At 54.3% G+C, this 19,412-nt stretch overlaps 1 protein-coding gene across 1 annotated transcript in view; it reads right to left on the bottom strand.

Moving 5' to 3' along the window:
- Positions 1–19,412, bottom strand: part of LOC128779165 (cadherin-23) — a 327,551-nt gene that overhangs the window by 95,698 nt on the left and 212,441 nt on the right. Inside the window, exons 10-11 of the mRNA XM_053923246.1 lie at positions 16,771–16,883; positions 14,945–15,133 (exon numbers count right to left, since the gene is read on the bottom strand). Coding sequence (XP_053779221.1) covers positions 14,945–15,133; positions 16,771–16,883 — 302 coding nt within the window. The remainder of the gene's footprint in view (positions 1–14,944; positions 15,134–16,770; positions 16,884–19,412) is intronic.

Below are 19,412 nucleotides of genomic sequence, written 5' to 3'. Positions count from 1 at the left end.
ATCTCAAAAGTTGAAACTGGCCACTCTGACCCTTTTTCTCTGCTTCAAGCAAATAGGCATTTCTGGTAGGATTCAGTTTTTGGCCGCCCTGGGCCTCAAGAGCAGTCAGCCCCGTGGGCGCTTCCTGAAGCAGAGTGGCTTTAGGGGTACTGGCCAGGAGAGCTAGGCTCCCCTTAATAGTGCCTCGTGGGCACGTCAGTCAAAGGGCAAGCTTTGTGTGGTGGACCGGGGCTACAGGGACCTTTCTAGCCTCCTGCCGCCACCCCCCCCACCCCCCCGGCCTGTGCTGTCATAGGCCACCTGGACAGGTGATTCACACAAAGGACAGAGGGGGCCACGCGGGGTTTATGGGGCTTAATTCCAGGACAACACGTCCCACCCCCTGCCAAGATCCCAAGGGGGTGAGGCCAGGCCCCCTTCTTCCTTCCCTTCCTCCCTCCCTCCCTCCTGCACCCCTATTTGAAAGGCATGCTACCCCAAGTGGAAAGCTTAACAATTCCTTCCTCACAGACCTGCTTTGGAACCCAGGCATGCCTCCCAACACAGGTGGCCACTTTCCTAACTTCAAGGTGTGCCATCCTGATCGGCATATGCCAACTTGGGCCTCAGCCCCATACCTGGCTTCACACCCGTCCTTCACTCTGCCGTCAAATTCTGCACTGGAGTTTGCACTGGGATCGGGGCCGGAGCTAAAGCGGAGTGTAAATGTTCTCAGTGGGCAGAGAGGAGAATCCAAAATGCAGGAAAAAGGATGTGCACCCCAGTGTGCTCCAAGCCCAGAATTGTCCTTCCCTGTCTCTGGGGCCCCTTCTGTCTGGGAAGGAACACGTGACCTGAGACAGGTTCCCTGCAGGAGGGGGACGAGTCTCAATGGCTGGCCGAGGGGGCGTCCAGCCCCCTGCTTTCTCCCCAGGACCTCTAGGGGACTCTGGCAGAGGAGCAGGGTGGGGTGGGGTGCAGAGCGAAGAGCTGGGCCTTGCACGCAGCAGCTGCCTGGCTCTGTCTACTTGCCATGCTAAAACTATTTCCCTCTTCCCACAGAGAGAGAAATGTGTGACCAGGCAAAGAAATCTAACTGCCTTATGGAAAGCAGGAGGGGGACACCGCCTGCTGCTAATCCGACCACTTTGTATTCCTCTGCCTCTCCAACAGCCAGCCCGTCTTCCCTGGGCCTCTGTGTGGCAGGGAAGCGACCGAGAGGCCTAGAGGGGGTGGGAGAGAGGAGGGATCCCCGAGCTGACATGCTTTGTGACCTCAGGTAAACTCTGCCTTCTCTGGGCTGCCTTTCAAAATGAGGGATCCGACTGCCTTTGGGAGGCCTGGAGGACAGAGCTCATGGCTGTTTAGAGGCCATGGACGGGGGAGGCCTGGGATCCTGGGAGCCAAAAGAAAGGAGGAGATTTCATCTCCCTTCCCTTCCTAGCCCTCTGCCAGTGAAGCTGCCAGATCTGGGTCCCCTTCCCTGTGAACAAATACACCACAAATGCCCTCAGAAGTGGGTCCTGGGCTGAGACAGAGCACTGAGCTCCAGGCAGATGGATGGCCATGCCTGGCGATAGCCCTGCATGTCAGTCAGCTGCCACTGGGCCTCTCAGAGTCGAGCCTGGACACAGCTGCAAAGAGCGCCCCTGGCTTCATACATTCCACACCTCCCAAGGCACACGTGTACTGGCCGCGTGATGACTGTGGTCGGATGGACAAAGGAATAAATGCATGAATGAGGGGGCCACATGCGTGTTCTGTGATTGTGTGGATATGAGAAAAAAATCAGACAGAAGGCAGAGATAGGAGGAAGTGCGGGAAGGGAGAAGAGAGAGAATCAGATTAAAAGAGTAACTAAAAGAAACAGAAATAAAGAGACTGAGGCAAGGATGGGTGCAGGACACTCAGGTGAGGAACTAAATTTCAGTAAAGACGAAACCAGCAAGGCCTGGCCACTGCCCAGCACAGGGGTGTCAGACGGTGGCAGCTCTCATCTTTTCCTCCTCCTAGCCTGCCACTCCCATCTCTGGGACCCCAAACTCTAGCCTTATTCCAACCGTTGCCTTTCCCACAAGCCCCACAGGCAGTCCCTGCCCATTCATCCCGTCTGCTGTCACCCTCGGTCACTGTCTTCGTCCTCCTGGTGTTCGGATTAATCAGCCTAAAGCACAGCTCTGAGGACATCACTCCTGCTCAAGAGCCATCAGTGGCTCCCAACTGCCTGCTGAATTAGGTTCAAACCCGCTGCGGCACTCATGGCCCTGCAGCACCCCCTACCCTGCTGTACAGTAGGGTGTGTTACATGCCTGCAGAATTAAATGACAGTGGGAGAAGGAAGGTGCCGAGCATGAAAGTCCCCCAGAGCTGCTACTTATGATGGTGCCTTTCACTTCATCTTTGTGTGTGTGTGTGGGGGGGGGGGTACTGGAGAAGTCTTCAATAAATTGTCATTTTTATAATTAACGTGCAGTGAGATAGACATTTTGGGGTATACAGTTCTATGGATTTTAACACATGGATAGGCTCATGTTACCCTCATCACAGCTAGGACATGGAGTGGTCCCAGAACCCCAAGGGCCCCCTGCGCGGTGCTCCTACGCTCACCCTGCGGCTCCCCCAGGTCCTGGTCCTCTGTCACTGTAGTTGTCTTTTCGAGAGTGCCATGCTGTCACTCAGCCTTTGAGACTGGCTGTCTTCACCTGCGTAATGCCTTTGAGATCCCTTGATTCTCGCTTCAGCTCAGTGGGCTGCGTGCCTAAGCACAGCCCCGGCCCTGTGCGTAGGGGACCAAGTTAGCACGTCGTCGGCAGGGACCCCAGAGCTGGGGGAGGAGGAGGGTCCTGCTTCCCTCTCAGGGCTGAGCCATGGGTGTGCCAGGGAAGGGTTTTAAGACAGATGGGGGAGGAGGGTCAAGTGGATTTCTTTAAAAAAAGGCTGATAGGCCTGCTCTGTAAATGCTAATGAATTTGGACATTCCCTAATGAGGGCAATTAAGGGTCATTATGTTGAAACAGAAACGTAAACATATATTCAAATGCTAATTAATGGAAGTTAGTCCTTCCTCCTCTGAGTCCTGCCCCTTTCTCTGTTGAGAGCCGCCCCCCCATCCTCTCGCCGCCTCCATCGTTCTCCTGCCCCCCAGTGCTCACGCTCAGTCCTCACCTCCCTCAGGGTGGCTCCTGCTCGGTGCCTTTACTGGCCCATCCTCATCTCCCCCAACACTGGGGAGCCTCGCGGCTGCTCAGCCCCAGCCCTGTTCTCCGCCCTGCCCACACCCACTTGCAGGTGAGCCCAGCCAGACCTGTGGCTTTAAATACAATCCAGATGTTGGCCTGGCGACGCTTATGTTTCGCTCTCCAGCCAGAGCCACAGAGTGGTGGCTGGAGCCTCCTTGGCTCGTAGAGGCTCCCGTCAGATTTGCGGAATCTGGGAGCACCAGGGAGGTCCTATCGGTTGCCAGAGTTCGGCCAAGATAGGAGTGCCGACGTCACAGAAATCACCAAATGCTACAAACGAGGAGCCCCTCCCCCCGCCCAGACTTGCCTGTGGGACACTTACCAGCTCACCCCTCAGCCTTCTCGGCACTTCCATTTGGATGTCTAACAAGCTTGTCACACATAATGTGCTGAGAGCTAGCCTGTGAGTTCCACCTTTCGCTAACTGTTCACCACCCACCCTCCCCCTCACCCGAACACACTCCAGCAAATCCTATGGACTCTCCCTTTGAGGCAGTGGGAGCTGACACTTCTTAGTCCTCCCCAGCACCTCCAGTTACTGCCCCCACCTCCCAGTCGTGGCCCTTCCTGCATTGTCCATTCACCCTGGGCAGCCAGAGAGTTCTCTTCAACAAATTTGTTAGAGAGAAAATTCACTATTTTAACCATCTTAAAGCATACAATTCAGGGGTTTTTAGTATATTCATGATATTGTGCAACTACCACCTTTATCTGATCCCCAAACATTTGCATCACTCCAAAAGGAAACCCCCAAACCCACGCGTGGCTGCTCCTCACTCCCTCTCCCCTGGTCCCTGCAATCACTAACCCGATTTCTGTCTCTGTGCACTGGCCGCTTCTGGACAGTTCATGTAAATAAATCATACGCGATGTGGCCTTTAGAGCCTGGCTTCTTTTACCGAACAGAGTGTTTTCCAGGTCCTTTGGGGGCAAGTATCTGTCAGAACTACACTGTCACAACGGCTCAGTGATACCCCACTGTGCGGAGACACGTTTTGTTTTGTCTGCTCATCAGTCCACGGCCATTTGGGTTGTTTACACAGAGTATCCTTTTGAAAGTTCAGTCAAATCAAGTCGCTTGCTGCCTGCTCACTACCCCGCCCCGCCTCAGGTAGCTTCCTGCCTCACTCACTCCTGTGCACCCCCAGCCCTGACAGTGCCCCAGCCCATCTGAGTTCCTGTGGGCTCCGGGCCTCCTCTTCCTCGGCTGCAGAGCAGGCACACTCCTGCCTAGAGCCACTGCACTTGCTGCCTGGGATGCTCTTCCTCCAAATACCCACGTGGCTCACCCCCGACTTCACTGAGGGCTCTCCTCAAATGCCATGCATCAGAGGGGCCTCTGCTGACCCCTCCCCCTTCCCAGCACTTCCTTCAACCTGTTGTCCTGCTTTCTTTTCTTTTTCTCCATGGCTCTCATCAGCACCTGCCTACAGTATACATTTATTTACTCATTTGTTTCTTAAACTCTTTTAAAAATCCTCATCCAAAGACATTTTTTCCCCCCATTGTTTATAGAGAGGAAGGGAAAGAGGAAGGGAGAGAGAGAAACATTGATGTGAGAGGGAAACGTCGATTGGCTGCCTCTCATACACACCCAGACTTGGGATGGTAGGTGCCTGGACCGGGGATCAAACCCATAACCTGGATACGTGCCCCGACTGGGAATCGATCCCACAACCTCTGGTTACAGGACGGTGCTCCAACCAACTGAGCCACACAGGCCAGAGCTCGTTTGTTTCTTTAGTCCTCCACCGCTGGAACGCAAGCGCCTGAGGGCTGGGCTTGGGCGCTTGTTCCCTTACGGATGGTACCTAGAATCACATCCAGACTATAGTAGTTGCTCCAAATGTTTATGAATAAGTGAACTAAGGAAGAAATTCCCACCTCCCACTCAATGCAAGAGTCCCTCTAGAGCATCTCTGGCGAGCGCCCACTGCCCTGTGTGCTCCAGCAGTCACCATGCATCTTGGGCCCTGCACTGTGACTTCATGTGGAGGGCTCCTCTCTGAGCCCAGTTCTGCTCACACGAGAAGAGCAGAGCTATCTGCCTGTTTGCACTAGACTCAGGGCTCACGTCGGGACGCCGGAACGGAGGAGAGGAGAATGTGCTCTGCACGGGCTAACCCGGTGGAAACACGTGACAGCCTTGATCTTGAGAATTCCTTCTTACTCTCAATTCCTTTTTCAAATGAAGTGGGTAGCAGATGCAGAAACTGAGGCCCGGAGACGGAGAAGGGAAGGTCTGCCTGCGTGGACGGAGTGACATGAAACCTTGCCTTGCCAGGAAAGGCCTCCTGCCCCTCCTGCCGTCCCCCTGGACTGACGTCCCCTTCCAGGGGACAGAGTCAGCAGGAGCCCGGGAGAACAGGACGGGGAGCTGGCTCTGGGGAAGAGGCTCTGTGCCCTCCTTGGCGGCCCACCCTCGCCACAGCTGCCCGGTGGGACTCTTCAGTCCCTGTCCCTCGTTGATTAGGTTGTGTCACAGTCCATGGTCACAGAGATGGGGTGAGACACTAAAGCACAACTCCCAGTTGAGCTGTGCTTAGCCTTACCCTTTGAGACAGGGGGACAAAGAAGACTCACCATCGATGGCTGTCAGGGTCACTGTGAGAGCTGGCGAATGGGACAGGCAAGGGAGTGTGGGAGGAAGAAGCCACGTTCTAGGGCAGGACTAGGCTCACTAGCGCCTGTCGTGAAAGGGTACGCACCACAGTGGGCGTGAACCAGCCAAGAGGAGAGGGAGAGAGACAGACAATGAAGTTTGTTAGTTGTGGTCCCACTGTCTCCCGTCCATGCCAGTCCTGCTCATGAGCGCGGGTGGTGGGGGGCATGGGGAAGGAGACCACCACCAGGGAGCTGGGTGGAAGAGGACCAGTCCTCCAAACCCCACATGGAAGAGGACCTCCAGTGGCTGGAGCGGCCTGAGCCTCGGGCGCTGGGGCAGGGAGCGGGTGAGGAATGGGCCCTGGCACTATAGTTGCCAAAGCCGGCCCTGCCTGCTTCACACCCTGCCGGGGGCTGGGGGCTGCAGTGCCTGCTGTAAACAGCATGCTAATTAGATTTACGGATGAGACTAAATCAGGAGGTATCTGATCATGCTGAGGACACCCTCTGGTCCTCAGGGAGGTCAGAGCTCAGCACGATGAGAGGAATCACACCACGGGATGCAGCCACGCACAGAAAAATCCTCATAATCATCACCGTCCTAATAAGAGCCTCAGCGAAGGCAGCTGGGGAGAAATTAATGGGAAAAGCACAGGCAGGGCTGCCCTGCTCCTCCCCAGCCCCCACCCCGGCTTCCCCTCCAGAGCTGCTTTGCTTTGAAGTGGACGATATTTTCCTGGAGAGCCTCATCTTGGGGGAGAAACCCTAGAACTGTGAGCTGACGCTGTGAGGCAATAGAGGGCTTGCAAGCGAACCCCTGCCCTCTGCCAGGGGAGGAGGGACATGGGGACAAAGGTGCTCACCCAGGAGCCATGGATGCCAGGTACCAGCTGTGCTGACTTCACTTTGGGTGGACACAACACCTGCTATGCCACAAAACCACGGGAGAACCTCCTACACATAGGAGCAGCCAGATGGGCACTCTGGCTGGGGGAACGGGGACAAGGCAATACTGACCTCACACCTCCCTGTGCCTCACCTCGGTTGCTCCCTGGACCTCAGCCCTCACCCCCTACCTCCTCTCAGCTTTACTTCACAGGGTGAGAGTACAGGATGTTAGAGGCATTTCAGTCACTTCCCTCACTCCTCCCAGGGGATTCAGTGGGAGGTGGGTGGTTTCTAGTCAGAACCCTGTTACCTCCCCAACGGAGGGGAAAGAAGGGCCTGGATAACTGGGCGATCATACACCCACAGAAAGAGCAGGAAGCTGCGTCTGCCTCCGCGGGTGCTGGTAGCCAGCCAGCCCGCCCTTCCTTCTCTCCCCCACCTCTCTCCACGGCTTCTAGAGTTTGGTTTCTAGTTCAAATTGCTTTGGAAAAACAGGAAGGCGGAGGTCCGTGCCCTGTGTCTTCTGATCAGCGGGTGGGAAGAGTTTCAGGCCCTGGGGTGGCAGGGATGTACATTTCCTGGGTCTCTGCTGCAAATTGGGTGCTGGTGACCAACTTATGGGGCCCGGAGGTCTAGAGGCTCCAGCACCAGAAAATGGACCCTCAGCTGAATGTGTGGCGTGGAGCCCCCTTGCTCCGACCTGACCCCATCCCAACCCCATCCCTACCCCGCCCCACAAGGAGCTGTGGCCCAGGACGCCAACTCAGAACCTGTGGGGTGTCAGCTTCGGGACAAAACTGAATGAGGGGGAGCTGGGCTGAGGGGTGGCAGTTAGTGAGCACAGGGAATAAAGGGGGTTCACTGTTTTGTGTGCCACGGACCCCTCTGACAGCGTGGGAAAGCCCGGGGGCCTCTCAGACTACCATTTTTAATTGCATAAAATAAAATACGTGAGACCACCAAGTCAACTAATTATTTTGAAATACAGTCAAAGTAGTTTAAAGGGGTATTATAGTAGAATTATGTACCTTGTATTGCATTAAACAGAAAGATTTGGCAGTGGGTCTAACAGAAGCTGTAATTTCAAAGTCGTGATGAATATAAATGACATTTTGAGATCCCTGGGACACCTGTAATATGAATGTGAAAATATCTGAGATTTCTCTTGGGGTCAAAGTCACAGGTACCACTAATGCCACTGCGGTTTGTTTCATTTTTCGTAATTAAAAGGAGTGCTCAAGTTCGCTTAGAGGTCAGTGAAAATAAAGAGGCAGAGTTTTCTCCACCCAGGGTCACGGATGCCTTGGGGGTTCAATGGACCCCCACTCCTGCCAAGAAGCCCTGGACTGAAAGGAAGCCTGGGAGGGGCCCGAGGGGCCTGCAGCCACACATCCTTGGGGGCTGCGTGAGGCGGGGAGTCAGAGAAACTGCAGGCTGGACACACTGACTAACAAGAACAAATACGAAAATAAATTTAAATAAATACAAGGTTGCGGGCTGGGCTCTCTGACAGGCCTGGGACACATGTGGAATGGAAAATGAGGGTGATGGATAAAAATCGTGCCAAGATTAGCAGGGGAACCAGAACAATCTCCCTTCCCACTGTCCCGCTCCTGCTCCCCATCCCTGCAAATGAACCCAGCGTTCTGGAATGCGGCCTTTTCTCCCGTCGTTTGCTTTCTTTTATTTATTTATTTGGTGATGTTTTCTCCTTGGGGAGGTGGGTAATTCTCTCTGTTTTTTTTTCTTTGCCCCTCAAACAAATGAATCATGTCATCTCCTGCCTGAAATAGGAATTAGCTCCCGACAGTTTTGTCTCTTCACCTCTGCAGTGCAGGCACGTCCTCCTTGCCTTACCTTCCCCCTCCCTCCCACCAGCCTCACTGGAGGTGGGAGACCCACCCGGTTGGTGGGACCAAAACTTTGAGGAGAATGGGGAGCCATGGCCGCAACTGGGGAGGCTCAAAATACCTGCAGGAAGCACAGGATTGAGAGTTCAAGGCCAACCTCTGAGACCCATTGTCTGTGTGGCCTTGGGGAAGCCTCTTAACCTCTCTGAGCCTTGACTTCCTCCTCCCTGGCAAGGACACAATAATACACATACCTCTCAGGGCTGAAGGTAATAAAAACAGTTAAAAGTTAGAGTGCTTTTTATAGGCTAGGCACCGTTCTAAATACACATGTTAACTTATTTAATCCTCATAAGAGCTTTGTGAGGCAGGTACTATTATTGTCTCCATTCTGCAGATAAGAAAACAGAATCAGAGAGGATAAATAAGTTCTCTAAGGTCACCCAGATCAAAAGTGGTAGAGCTAGGATTTGAACCCAGGCAGACTGGCTTCAAAGCCCTTGTTTTTAACCACTCAGCTGCCTCTCTCTCTCTCTAACCTGTGGTACCAAATAAATATGCACATGGGTGGGCTGGGAAAGGTTGGTGGGGGGTGGGGCCCATGGAGGTGCCAGGCCTCTCTGCCCAGAGTGGGGGGCAGAGGCAGCTGGAGCGATTTGAGGGAAGGGAGGATGAGCCAACGTCAGGGGCGGGAGTGAAGACGGAAGCTCAGGTGGCACTCTCCTGTCCACCCCCAGGTCCTCTTGGACCAAAAGAATGTTAGGATGTGTAGTCTTGACTAAGAATGACCGGTTCCATGCATGGTTTTCAGAGGTGGACACTGAGGCCCAGAGTGGGGACCTGACGCCTGGAATCACTCTGAGGGTGAGGAGCAGAGCTGAGGTGGGACTGGGCCACTCCGTGTCCTCCTGGGAAGAGTTCTGAAGGCAGTTTCTACTGAACCTTTCAGGTTTCATTATAAGGGACTGGGGTTCCTGGTTTCTTACAAACAACTTACAAAGAGAATGGCTAAACTGCAAGAAAGCCTCAACACAGATGCTAGACAGCACTCGCGGGCTGGGACAGGTGGTCAGGGGAGGTGGGGGAGCTGTGTGTGGGGAGACTTCATTGCCTTTCCGGGTTTCCACCCTTGGCCCCTGATAGTCCATTTTCCACACGGCAATCACATGACTTAAGAAAGATGACTCAGAACACGTCACCTCCTTCACTCCCCACCGGGCTCAGAATAAGAGAAAGACACCTTCCTGTGGCAGGCAGGGCCTGGCCTGGCGCCTGGGGATGACCGCAGCCTCACCCCCTACCGGCCTCTCAAGCTTCCCTGGCCAGCCACAGGAGCCTCTCTTCTGCTCCCTGAAAATGCCAGGCCATTTCCGGGGACCTCTGCCCTTGCTGGGGCACACCCACTGCAGGTGTCCTCCCTCCGCAGCTCTGACTGGCTGCGTCTCTGCACCACAGAACCCCTGCTCTCCTGGCACCTGCTTGGAAGACATTCTTGTACCCCTGAGTTGAAGAGAGCCCCCTGCCCCAGCCCATCACTCACCCTGTCTATTGACTTCTTGACGTTCATGCCCACCTGCAATGATGCTGGTGCTTATTCTTCCGGCTTCCCCACTGGGGAGACAAAGGAGTTCGGGGAGGCCAGGGGCGCCGTCTCCAGCACCGTCTCCAGCACCGTCTCCCCAGTGTGCGGCACAGACTAGGTGCCAATGTTTGTCGAGTGAATGAATGCCTAGCCCCCACCACCTGTGCACATTTCCATACAGTCCCTCCGAAAGGGGGCGGGAGGCAAATCAGTGAGGTCTGCAGGCCGTTCTGAAACGATTCCAATTTCCAGAAGCAGCCAGAACCAGGCGGTAGAGGCCTCTGTGGGCGAATGCTGACACCCCTCCCCCTCGCTGACCCTGTCCCTCTGCAAAAGTGTCCCCCAGGATATGTTCTGAGCAGCTGTGGGTCAGAAAGAGGCAGAAATAAAGTGGATCGAACGCCCCCAGCTCCTGAGAAGAAAGACAGGATGTACACCGAGGGCGCTTCTCCGACCGGCAGGCAGGTGAGAGGGACTGTCCGCTTTTAGCTGAGTCATTTGGGAGGGGTCATGTACTGTGCAAAAGCAGTTTTTAAAAACAAACCTGTTGCTGGAATTTGTAAAGCAGCCAGAGGCATGGTCTTCCTGCCTCCCTCCCACAACCCTTCAGAGGCAAGATGCAAGACAGAGATAATCCACTCACTTCCAGATTGGAGCAGGTTTTGAGAACTAGGGAACAGAAAATCCCAACCCTCCCAATAACCCCTGGGGCTGCTGGCTCAGCTGCAGGTAGGACAGGGAGGGTCACAGGCAAGACCGGGAGGGGAAATGTTAACTATGCAGAGAAAACACGAAGAAGAAGAAGAACGTGCTGCGGGCAGGGGTGGGGAAAGATATGGTGGAATCCAAGGGAACCAGGGTGCTGCTTGCTTCCCGTAGCTTCCCAGAGCTCCGAGGAAGAGACAAGAGACCGCCCAGCAGCCAGGCACCGGGAATGAAGCTGCCACAGCCTTTCATTTGAAACTCAGAGATGAGCTCCCACACCAAGGCTGACTCCTGGGGCCTTCTCCTTGAGATTTTTTTTGGTGTGATTTGCATTACAACCATCTATTTGCATCTCAACTGTCACACAGTGCAAATGGGTTGTTGTTGGTTTCAGCCCACTCCGTCCCTTCCTTTTCTGGCTTCTGTGAGTTTTCTATGCCTGGCAAATGAGAAGAAATTACTCCCAGAGACTTGACAATGAGGATGGAGTCCTTGGGAGATAGAAGGGGCCTCTTTCAGGCACCTTTGCTGTTTTGAAGGGTCTGGCAGAGCTTAAGATTCAGCAAGAAACAGAGTAGAATCTTAGATCTGGAGAGGATGGCAGGCACCATCGAGTCTTTGTGAATTAGATTAGCATCCTTCTTAGGAATGATGGCTACAAAATGCTGACTGAAAGGTTAAACTGCTTCCTCCTTCTCTTTCTGTTTTCTGTCAGCACCCTCTACTGCTCCACAGTGGACATTTGGGGTCACCTTCCTACCCACACTCAGCGGGAATTGGGCTTCAGCCCAAGAGCCTTGACCGACGATCAGTTTGGATCACTGTGCCATTTAATCATGCTCTAACGCCACCAGTCGGTGTTTCTGCACTGCCTCTCGAGCGCCAGGCAGAGTACGAGACCCTGGGCCCCAGGGGCGGGCAAAAGCAGACCTGCCCCTGCCTGTGGCTCAGTCGCTCTAATCAGGAGACATACTATTAGATCAACACACTGATAGTGCAAAATCACAGTCACAGCGAGTGCAAGGGAGAATCACACGGTTCTGTAGCATCTGTGACAAAGGGATTTCACCTCTCCTCATGCCCCCTTTCTTCCTCCAGGTTTGCTCGATGAACACATTTTTCTGCCACACTTAGCAAATCCAGAGTCACCTTCAACCGAGACACAAATCTCTACAGACGTATTCTTCCATCAGAAAGGAAAGCAGAAGAAATGACAATTTAAAAAAAAAAATTGCTGTTACAAAAGTTGCCTGAATTCTCTTTGAGTTTTCGCCAGATTCTAGATGCCCGGGCTGTGCCCAGTGTCAGCGGCATCTGCCTTTTCCGTCCCTGCTGGCACCACGGCTGACACCCCAGCTAGGAACCTGGGGCCCGACCCTCAGCACCCGGGACTGGGCCTTGGGAGCTGTGACCTGCCCAGATCAGAACCCCTCTGCAGTTCTGGAGAGCGAAGAAGACATGGGAAACAGCAGGGCAATTCAGAAAGCAATTTCGGAAGCAGCCCAGGACCACGTCTGGGGTGGTGTGGGTGCGGTTCTGTTGGGACCCTGGAGGACAAGCCAGATAACCTTAGGGTGAGGCAGTCTGGGCCTCGGGGCTGCCGCTCCTTGGGGGTAGTTCTCTTCCTGCACCTACCTCCCTGTGCCCAGGAGTCAAGAGGAACCCTATGGGGAGGAGGCTGGTCCTCTACTGTCAGAGACGCTGGCCAACTACCCGGGGGAAACCGCGGAATGGCCGCGGGCAGTGCTGGACTCCACGTCTACAGCAGGCATGCTGTTGCCTGTGCCTGGGTGGGGCAGGCTGCACCCAGACACCCCTCGGCATTCCTGTAGACGCTTCAGACAGGCGTCGGGCAAGGAGATCCTCAGACAGATCCCTCCACCAGTCATGGTGAGCAGGGCCCTGAGCGTTTGGGCCCTGCTGGTGGCGATGCCCGCTGGTCCCCTCTGGTTAACACCCGTGTGTGGCAGGTACTTCCACACTAGGCTCTATGTACAAATCCCAGGATCTCCTCCCCACCATATCCCCGTTGCTCTCCCCTGTGGCAAACACACACATAGCTGCTTCCCCACATTTTGCAGCCTCCTGGCAGTGAGGTGGGGCATGTAGCTAGTTCTGGCCGATGGGCTCACTCTGGAACTTAGCAGAGAGGATCTGGTGCTTAATCTCCCGCTGTCTCCTCCCTGCTGCAGGGACCAAGGGAATGCAGTGTGCACCCGCGTGGCTACAGAGAGGGGTCCTCCCATCCACGCCAGACAAACAGTCTGACTTAGAAATAAACTGTTTCCACGTTAATTTGTTGCTGCAGTAGAAACAGATACATTTTCCTTTTATGCCTTTTTTACACAGATGATGAAGTGAGGCTTAGAAAGGGCCACTGGACTCCCCCAAGGTCACAGAACTAGCAAATGGCCCCATCTGACTCCAGAGCTTGGGCGTGAACCACTCCACACGCTACCTCCCCTCTGGGTTGCCTCAGTAGCAAACCCAAATTCTTTGGCCTGGCATTCAAGGCCCTTCAAGGCCCTCCAGGACTGAGTTCAGCCCACCTTCCCACCAGCCCGCTGCACAAATTCTGCATCGGTTGTGGGAGTTGCCACCTGCTTCCTCTGTCCACTTTCAGGTTTCTCCCTCTGGGCCTCTGTGGGCCACTGCCTGCCCGCCAGCTCTCCCACGCTCCTTTTCATGGTCTGATTCACGCCCCAAGGCTCAGCGCTAGTCCACCTCTTGCCAGAGAGCCTTTCCTGATCTGCCCAGCCCCGACGTCCCCCTTCCTCAGCCCAGCTCCGGAGCCCTCACTGCACGCGTCACTGGACTCGGGACCCAGGGTCTGGTTCTAGGGCCTCTGTTCTCTCGGGCTGTTGTTCCGTTTATCTCCACTTTTTAAACTTTCTACATTTCTGTATGTGTTTTAAAAGGTTCATACTACCTTCGTGTAAACACACTTGGGTCCTTGGGACAGAGACCTGGGTTATACTTCCTGGTCTCCCTCAAGGGGCCAAATGTAGATCCTTGTAAACAGCAGGCACTTAGTATATACTTTAGTTCTTCAGACAGATGAACCTGAAATGACTAGCAGGAGGTGGACCTGCCCTGGTGGCCCTGAGTCCTCGTGGAGGACCGTGTCCCAGTGAGAGAAGCTGGCAGGAGAGGAAAGGCCTGTGGGAGGAAGGGCTCCTGGGTGGGCTTGCTGGGAGGTGTGCAGAGCAGTCCCGGTGGACGGGGCAGAAGGAGCGAGGAGAAAGCTGGGCCTGGAGAAGGCCAGTGCGGGAGCCCCAGGTGAGGAGCGATTGCAGAGAAGGACCTCGGGCTGGGAAACCTGATGGAATTCCTGAGCAGAGTGGGCCAGGAGAGCGGCAGTGATAAATAGAAGTCCCGTTGACCCGTGTGGCTGTGACACACAGGGGAGATGGGTCATGAGAAGGGATTGGGGGAGGGGGCGGGCTGAGAGGGTCCCATTCATATAGAAGCCTGTCTCATCCAGGCCTGGACCATCGCCAATGACACAGGGCCCTGCCCACAGAGCCTTCTCCCTCCTGTACCTCTGGACCTCTCCCTCGATTGAGGCCCATGCCCCTTCTTTCCGAGACTGGCCTCAGCCAGGCAGGCCCTTGGGCAAGAGGATACAGGGTCCCAGAGCCCTCTGTAGTGTCCTTACGGCCCGGGGTCCCACTGGGAACACTCACACTCCTCGCATGAAAGGGGAGGGGCCGTTATTACCCTGAAAGCAGGATAAGACTTTCTTCCAAGGTCATCATTTATACAAGAGCCTCTATCTTTTAAAATTTCTGTTTTTTGGGTGTACGTTTTCTAGTGCACTTATACTAGATTAGTAGAATGACCATGTATATAGCTTCTGAATAAATGACTACATATTGGAGGTATGTACTCAAGTGTTTTCTGCAGGTTGTGGGAGGTAATTCAGAAGTTAGAGACTACAGTTTTTGCAGCCTTATTTATCCTCAGAGCACAGCAGGGGAGGGGGGTTTGTTTCTGTTTTATAGATGCAAGCGCAGAGATAACTGGGGATTCTCCCAGGGCTGCACAGCCCAGGCAGGGTGGAGGGTCTAGATGGGCCATATGTCCCAGGGGCTTACCTCGTCCTTGTCCACCACCTGGATGAAGAGGGGGAGGGCGAAGCCGACCTGTGCCAGCTCCGTGATGGCCACGCTGTACTCAGAGCTGTTGAACTCTGGGGCATTGTCATTGATGTCAATAACCAGGATGTTGAAGGTCGTGGTGACTGTGGCGTCGGAAGGGGTGCGGTCATCATTCAGCTCCGTGCCCTGCAGGTAGAGGACGGACACTTCAGGTCGAAGGCAGCCATGATCACAACAACAACGGTCATTTACCAGGGCTTGCTCAATGCCAGACACGGTGCTCTGTGGCGCTGCTGGCCCTCACCTCATCCTTGCCACAGCCCCAGGAGGGAGGGTCTATCATAGCATTCCCATTTTACTGATCCCCATTTACCAATGAGAAAACTGAGGCTCAGAGAGGTTAAGTAACTTGTATAAAGACGCACAGCCAGAGCAGGTATCAAACTTTGGCAGTAGGATTCTAGAACCAAGAGGCTGAGGTGGGATAGGGAGGACAAGACAGATTTGGGAGCTCATCAAGGCGCAAAGTAAGAGTCTTTATGCAATTTGGCAGATGATGAAACTGAGGTCACATTTTTGTGTTAGCAGGTAATCAAGGCGTAATTCAGTATCTGCCATGACCTGAATGAACGCTGTGCTAGGCACTGTGGAGGTCTGGATCAGACTCAGGAGTAGATGGACTCAGGTACCTGGGTGCCCAGTCTCCTGGTTGCAGCCCTCGGGTTCAAAATCACCTATTCCCAGTTCCCACCCCGACCTGTGAACCCGCCTTTCTGGGCAAGAGGCTCAGCGCTAGGTATTTTTCGCCAGCTCCCCAGGGGATTTAGATTCACAGCTGAGTTTGGGAACTTACCCTAACACTTATATAAAAATGGACAACTGAGCTCAGGGTCCCCCAGGGAGCTGGTGGCTGCGATGGGACTAGGCAGCAGCTCTCTCCCATTGCAGCTGCCGTTCCATAGGAAGGAAGGCTGGGAGGGGCCCACAAGCTTGGTGCTGGTGGTGGAGAGGCGGTGGTGGCATGCCCTTTCCTCACTGGCCCACGCGTGCACATCAGGTGGAGAGGAAGGAGGCAGTGGGTGAGAGGGGGCTACTTAACCCATTGCTGCCTCAGGCCTTCTCAAGGTCAGGAGGACAGTTAAGAGAAGCAGGTCAGGCTGTGACATCATCTCCATACCAATGGAAGGGCCTCCTTCCCAGAGCGCCTCTTCTCAGGCTTTGCCCCACCCCCGCCCCTCAATTGATGGCTGGGGCTGGGGAGGACCCCTGTAGCCCATGCAGAATCTATGCCCTAAATGGGTTTCCCAGGGAATGGCTCAGCAAGTCATTGACTTTAATTAAAACTGGCCATGAGTGGCAGGTGGATACAGGAGGCGGGGGTGGGGTGGGGCTGTGGCTCTACCATAACTTCCAGGGTGGGGACCACTGCAGGGGCCACCCTTCCCCACTGCACTGCTGTTTCCTAAAAGAAACAGCATTAGTCTCTTCCAAAAGAGCCCGCGGAGCTCCAGCTGGTGCTCTGATCCCAGGGAAGCTGTGAGAATTAGAAATAAACAACCAGAAATGGGGTAAACTTAAGAATCTGAGTTGGCTACAGCAGAGACCTTGAAATTATGAAGCAGTAATGAGCACCTACTATGTGCCCAGCAAGGCCCCTGACCTGGCCTACTCCTGATACGTGTTGGCAAGAGCCCCAGGAATCAGCACCGGGTGAGAGAGCAGAAGCAATGTGCCTCCTGTGAACCTCCACCTCGGCCACTGCTGGAGGCTGGCACCACACGTGGGCATCCCCTCCACCTGGATGGAGGTGGCTTGGCTCTCACCTTCACAGTCAGGATGAAGCCGTGGCTGTACAGGGGGTTCTCCCGGTCCAGCAGACCATTCAAGGTCAGCGCTCCGCTGATGTAGTCCAGAGCAAAGATGCTGTTGGTGTTCCCTGCAAGGGAGAGAAGCATTTTGGGTGTGACTGGGGCCCAGGGCACGTGGACTGGGGGCTGAGACCACGGCTCCTCTCTGGCGGTTAAGGGTGAGTTAGTAACTTAACATGGAGGCTGGCTCAAGGAGGAAGGGAAAGAGCTCTGGAGTACACAGGAACACACGGGAGTACACGAGAGTACACGGCCCAGGGAGGAGACAGCATGGAATCACAGATGAGAACAGTACGCCCATTGACTCCCTGCGACCGGGAGAAAGTCTTGCTTGGTTTGGTGCTGACACTTCGGCAATACCTCTCTAACCCTCGCTTGCTTTCCTGTCTAACAGAGAGAGGAGGGGCTTCAGCTCAGAGCCTCAGGACGGGGCAGTACCCAGGAGGACCTGGTAATTTGGATGGTCTGAAAGTTTACGTCCCCCCAGAACTCAGAGGGTGAAACCCTAACCTCCAAAGCAAAGGTATTAGTAGGTGGGGTCTTTGGGAGGTGATGCAGTCAGAGGGTGAAGCCTGCCTGAATGGGATTAGTCTCTTCCAAAAGAGCCCCTGGAGCTCCAGCTGGTGCTCTGATCCCAGCTCCCCCAGCCCTAGGGCTGTGAGGAATGAGTCTCTGTTGCCTACAAGCCACCCCTCCTGCATTGTTTTGTGTAGTGGACCCAATGGGCTAAGGCGGTGACCTTGTTTCGTTTCCTTTGTGCGTGTCTTTATGGTTCTATTCTGTTCTGTTCTATTCTATTCTACTTTCCTATTTATGACAATGATGCAGTTCCCTTTTTCGATAAATGTGTTAAAACAATTCAATTTCAAGAATAAGTATTTAAGTACTTATTACAATTTAAAATATGTGTGTAAAGTACAAGCAAAAATCACACACAAATGACATTGCTCAAATGGAGGCCTCTGCATCCCACCCTCTCTCCCCCACCAACTTCATTTATGATGTTGCCTACAGGCACCCCGTGCCTCCACAGCGGCTTCCTCAGGTTCCCTAAATTCTGACCCCTTGTCTTTCATTGGCCACCTTCCTCTCTTGGCCTCCCCTCCCCTCCTCTCCCCCAGTGCCAGCCCCTGCTCCTGGGAGGCAGCCCACCTCTCCTGCTGGCCCCTCCGCGCCCACAGGCAGTAGCCACTGTCGTGTTCATTCTTCCATGATCTCCCCGCCCAGAACAAAAGCCCCCCGAAGGTGGGGGTCTTTTACAATGATCCCTCAAGGTCCCTGGACAGTGTGGGATGCCCAGTAGTGAGCACGTTCCTGAAGGATGGCTGCTCCCAGCCCACCTGGGCCCCTGTCCTTGCCCTTGAAGCTCCCCTACCAGGCTGGGAGCTCACTGGTTTTACCTGGGAAAATCCCAATTCCACCCTCCTCTCTTCCTCATTAACCAGTGTGTTGGGTCATCCACGCACTCACTCCCTGCTGCCATTTTCCCACATAGTCAGCAATCCCCTGGGCGGGCCGCCTGTGGCCAGGCCCGGAGCTTGGCATTGTGGAGGGCCAGGGATTCTGTCTCCACAGCATGTGCAGACTGGTGAGGGAGCGTTTCTGAGTCCACAGCAGTGTGGCTGTTCACACATGGGAAGGCTCAAAGAAGGAAAGCTTCACGGACGAAGTGGCATTGATCCCCTATACCACTGTTTAGCTGTGTGACCTTGGGCAACTTACCTAACCTTTCTGTGTCTTGGTTTTCTTATCTATAAAATGGGGCTTGGAACAGCTCATGGCACAAAGTAAGTATTCAGCAAGTGCTGTTTGAATTGCGTTGGGCCTTGGAGGACAGGCAGGACTGGGAAAGGGGGTGGAGAGGTGCTGATCCCATAGGAGAGAACTAATGCCGGGCCTTCAACACACACAGGCGGACACCTGGATCGCCCAGGGAAGCCGCTGCATCTCCCTGTTCTTCCCTTTCTTCAGCTCGAGAGGGATTTTTTTTAAAAAAAGATTTTTAGTCTACGGCCATACCACCCTGAACGTGCCCGATCTCTCCTAAAAAAGATTTTTAAGGACAAGATGTCAGAACCTGCTGCTGCCCAGCCTCTGCCCACCACACTCACCGGCACGGACAGTCCTCCCGCCGCCAGCATCCACCCCATCACTCCAGATTTTCATATAAATTCATTCTTCCCAACAAAGGAGCCTATCGGATGTTTAACTGAATGTGATTCAATTTTTATCTCTGCAAGATTTCCCCTATAAATCATTCACAAACCAGAAGGCCCTTACTGCTCAGTGGGCTTGCTTTTCATTTGGGAAAGTATGGTGTCTACCCTGGCGCACTCAGTTGGGATGCCCCACCCAGCACTGTCACCCCACTGATGGCCACACTGCCCATCCCAAACACAGATTCTGTCCCCAGGACATAAAACACCTCCTCTTCCAACCTATGCACCTTCTCCAACGAACGTGCAGGCAAACACCCCAACTGGTGCACAGTCAGACTTGAGGACCCCCCAACACACACACGCTTCCTTTTCGCACATCTGTGTGTGGGGCTCACCCCTCAACCTCCTGCCAAGTATGAACCACTGACTCCCAGGACC

This window comes from Desmodus rotundus, chromosome 4 (assembly GCF_022682495.2).
Source record: "Desmodus rotundus isolate HL8 chromosome 4, HLdesRot8A.1, whole genome shotgun sequence".
Taxonomy (NCBI): Eukaryota; Metazoa; Chordata; class Mammalia; order Chiroptera; family Phyllostomidae; genus Desmodus; species Desmodus rotundus.
The sequence above is the reverse complement of the archived record's forward strand: the minus strand, read 5'-3'. Positions and strand labels throughout refer to the sequence as shown.